At 37.0% G+C, this 4,476-nt stretch overlaps 1 protein-coding gene across 1 annotated transcript; it reads left to right on the top strand.

Annotated features, from left to right (window-relative positions):
• The first annotated feature begins 316 nt into the window (after positions 1-316).
• Positions 317-3,259, top strand: LOC134351606 (titin homolog). Its single transcript, XM_063057981.1, has 2 exons — positions 317-348; positions 1,304-3,259. Exon 2 carries the CDS (start codon positions 1,484-1,486, stop codon positions 3,257-3,259), a length of 1,776 nt encoding a protein of 591 aa, XP_062914051.1. The 5' UTR covers positions 317-348; positions 1,304-1,483.
• The last annotated feature ends 1,217 nt before the right edge of the window (positions 3,260-4,476 follow it).

Genomic DNA, 4,476 nt, shown 5'->3' with positions numbered 1-4,476 from the left:
ATATGCAGCCACTCCTACTGTTCACAAAAGATCCTGTTGTGAGGAACACTACGAGATGACAAGGTGGTGCTTAAGTACTTTAAAAATCTTTGTGAGGAAAGTTTCGCTAACTTGAGTACAAATAACACCTCGAGGAAACTTGATAAATAACTCTTGCCTCCATGGAAACCTGTTAAATTGCTTGCTGGTAACCTGGCAACAACTGGAAATGAGCAAGAACAACATTGTTCAACTTTATAGTCTATCAGGATTGGTGGAAGACTGTGTGAAGATGAAACAAAGCGATTGCACAACAGTCCCTTGGGAAGTAATGCAACAAACTAGAGGAAGGGTCTCTGGAATACTTCAGTAAGTAACTTCAAAATATATTCATCCTTACCACACATCAAATGCTTTGTATTCTTAGGTAGCTTACACTATTTGAATAAAATTCTTTGAAATTAAGCTATAAGAAAAAATGTTTTCAAAATGTTGTATTTCCTTTTGAACTTCTAGATCCAAACACTTAAATGAGTTGTATTTTACACAAATACTTTTAATACAAGTGTTACTGTGGGTGCCTCTGTACAAACTGATGTATGCACTTCATATCCCTGCAGTCAAGCAGACAATGCTTACAAGGTATTCTATAATTATAACTGAACCTATACTTTTATTTCAGTAATATTTATCTTTTCCTTTATCACTTCCCAGGAGGTATTCTTCACTAGAAGCGGGTGCTGTTAGTACTTCTCATTCCGACATCCTCTTGATATCTTATTTCTTGATCATTTATATGCCATGCAGCACTTGACTCTAACTTGTGCCCAGAGTTTTGCCAGATCATTCTCCTGTATTCTCCCCCCAGTGAAGTATTACTAGGCTTTAATAACCTGCTGCCAGATCTTCACTTATGCCAACATAAGTTTTTGTAAGTTATACTATTAATTTTTGTCTATGTTCATCATGATGCTAATCAGGAAATGTTATAAACCTAGTTTATCTTTTTAATTGAGCCAGGTTACATAACTAATATTGACTTATAATGAAATTCTCAGTCAGGTCTTAATGAGTGTGATACTGTAAATAAATTAGTACATCTTGCTGGAGATCATCAGCAGATTAACAACATGTTAATAACTAAATTTGTATATAACTAAAGATTTTATATTTAAGAGGATATTAATTGCAGAAATACTCCATAATTATTTGCTGCTGCATTAAGACTGAAAGCTGCAACATTATTGGATTATCTAACGGTGTAATTGCCAATTGAAGCAATATTGTGAGTTTCCCATTGGTATTATCCTGTGTTCATTTGTAGATTTTGTCACCTTGGATGATTGAACGTCAATGAAATAATTTGCAGATGATCCCAATTGACATGCTATTAGCATGAAGCAGTTATTCCTTTACGAGTTTGGTGACTGATGCTCCAAAATACGAACAGAAGTGCTTGAGCAAGAACTGAGGCTTCCAGTGAAGGGGTTCAGCTACACAAACAATGACTAAGATAAGGAACGGGAGTAAATCTGGAGTAAAATTGAATGACAAAAGCAGAGAAAATCACAAAGGGAAAAGAAAGCAAAAGTTTGCAGTCGGTACGGAGGGAACGTGGCTTAAAGAAATGATGCCAGTTTCAAAGCAACAACATGAAGGAACACATCAAGTGAATACTGGTAGCTTTGGTACTTCAAAATTAATTGTATCCGACTGTGAAAATCCTGAAGTTTTTGAAGGTGGTGAAAAAATGCACATTCAATCCCCACCACGTCCAGCGAAGGAGAGCAGGATTAAGAAAAGAAGAAAGCACAGAGCAAACAAAAGGGAAAGATCGCAAGTTCATAAAAAGAACCTTGGAAAGGCCAGATCTACCATTGCTGTACTGAAGCCATTTGGCCTCCGCGTTCTCCGTTCCAGGACAACTTCATCTACAAATGTATCCATTCCGCACACTCAAAAATGGAAAATGAAATTGAAAACCAAAAGTAAACAGCAGAGTGAAGACAGACAGAGGAGGAGGGGGATGGTGCCAACTGACAGTCATCTGGAAAATTCAAACAATAATACGATAAAGAAGTGGATTTGTCAAAAGAATGAGTTATTAAAAAAAGAAAAAGAAGCAAAGAGGAAGCAGAGAAGACTGGAGAGAGCTGCAGGTAAAAGGCAAGAACTAGATAAGCAGAAGAGGCAAAAGGAATCTGAAGAAAAGATAAAACTGTGGATGTTGAAGAAAGGCATAATCAGAACACAGGACAGTAACAAGTGTACAGTTTCATTTGATGCAAATGCAGGTGGTCAGAATTCAAAGACATCGCCACCCATAATAGACATGGTCAGAAAATCTCTCAGTCAAAGTCCAAGTAAATCAATAAAGAGTGAAGTGCAGGTCTCTGATGAAAAGCTGGAGGTGAAACAGAAAAATAAACTCTTTCTTGGTACAGCAAAATCCAGAACAGGGATCTTGGCTTCTAAGGATCAAATGGTGAGTTTGTGCAAAATGATGTCAACTTTGGATCAAGGTTCAGAGTGTGGCAATCTTGTGTCACAGAAGTCAAACAGCAAGAACAAATTAGTGCATCGAGACATCAATGAAAAATCGCTTTCAACCTCAATGCCTATTAAATTAGAAAGGAAAAGCCCAGTGAGTTTGAGCAACATCTCTCAGGTCAAAGAACAGAACAATGATTGCAGCAGAATAGGGAAACATCTTGTGTACCAACTGCCATTCAATGAAAAGCTTTCAAGAAAAGCCAAGGAATTCAAGCAAGTTCAAGCAAAAATTGAGGAACAAAAGACTGAACTAGACAAAAATCTTCAAAGTGTCCCAGCATTAGCAACCAATCAAATTCAAAGTATAATGGATAATAAAAATAATGTCATCATAGCAAAAGAGACAAATACATCACCTAACATCTTGTTGACATCCAAGTTTACTGATGCAATTTCAAATCCAGAATGGCTTCAGGAGGCTATGGTTACTCCAGCTGTAAAGAACTGGTTTGTGCACAGACTGGAAGAGCAAGCAATGCATGGTGCAGATAGTAATTCATTAGTACAAGATGTCCAGCTCTGCAAGGAGCACAAGCATAATATCTCTTCTCTGTATGGAAGGTCATTTAGAACAGCTGAAGAAAGATTATTAGCTTTGAAACAAAGTCACACTTTTAAAGATAAGGATGCCGGTGCTGGTGAAAGTTCAAAGATAACATTGTCGGCTCCTAATATAAACCTCTCTCAAAGACCAAGTTTATGGGGTAAGGAGAAGATAAAAGAATAAAGCAACTAACTTTCATATAGAGGGCTGGCAGCACTTTTAATCTTATTTTGTCACTCAGAGAAATTTGTACTCTTTGAGCAGCATGCATCAGATCAAATAACTGCATGGGTCATATTTGTTACCAAGTTCAAACAGACACATTTTTTACATGTTAAACTGATGGAAGTGTTGAGAACCAGAGCAGGGAGACCAAAAGGTGATTGAGAAAGCAACTAATGTTGACATTAGGAAAACTGACTTAGCCCAGTGCTTTGCTACCATTGGGAATTCACAGAATGATAGAATGGTGGGAGCACATTCAGCTATGGTTTTAGGAATTAGATAACTGCTTGAAGGGGAAAAAAATTCTTCAAAACTTTGGGTAAGAGCTAGGGAAAGCTGATATGGAAACAGTGGGCTAAATTGCCAGTCTCACATTCTGTGGAATTATTTTAAATGATTCCATGTAATAGTGTAACTAAACAATGAATTAATATTGCACAAATAAACTCTCTCTTTCACCTAATAATACTCATTGTATTTTTCTTAACCTGTGCTGAATGAAAAACCGAATAAGCTTTTGAAATTCAATTTTCTTAGGAACCAAACAATTACACCCATATTCAAAGAACTTGAAGCTACTTGTGTTTGTAATTAAAGAAAAAAGTGCGTTGACATAAATGTCAGCTATTTATGGACAAGTACCACTGTAAAATAATCAGAAGTTGTTTTGCTTATGTAAATAAGGATATAACTGATTATTTAATGGTGTACAAAGCCACAGATACTTCTCAGCAGTTCTTGCCCAATCTAAGGAGGAAGGAATCTGATTTGGCTAGTTCCATTGATGATCAGAAGTATATTTGTACGTGACTGTTCCCAATGAGTATGTGATAAGACAGAAGTCTTCAGCAAGACATTGCGGTTCCCCAAACCATTACATGACTGCACATCATTAGCATTCATTTGACAAACTGACTTGTCATTAGAAAGAAGAGCAAATTAAGCTTCATCCCTGTGAGTTCCAGCTGGTGCTGACAAGATGAAAAGAGGAGGCAGGGAAATTATTGGAGAGCATCCCAGAAACTTGGAGAAAGTGTTAGAGCTACTGGAGGGTTCATGCTTCCCTTAACCTTGAGAAGGTCATTTTATTTTAATAGCCTGCAAAGACTTTTCCATAGAGTTGGTCTAGTTGCTCTTCACCTGACATCAATGGTCAAAGTGCTACAGGACATCAA

This window comes from Mobula hypostoma, chromosome 9 (genome assembly GCF_963921235.1).
Source record: "Mobula hypostoma chromosome 9, sMobHyp1.1, whole genome shotgun sequence".
Taxonomy (NCBI): domain Eukaryota; kingdom Metazoa; phylum Chordata; class Chondrichthyes; order Myliobatiformes; family Myliobatidae; genus Mobula; species Mobula hypostoma.
Note: the sequence above shows the minus strand (reverse complement) of the source record. Positions and strands in the feature narration are given on the sequence as shown.

Coding starts and splice junctions, on each gene's coding strand:
- LOC134351606 (XM_063057981.1), top strand. CDS start 1,484: ATGACTAAGATAAGGAACGGGAGTAAATCTGGAGTAAAATTGAATGAC.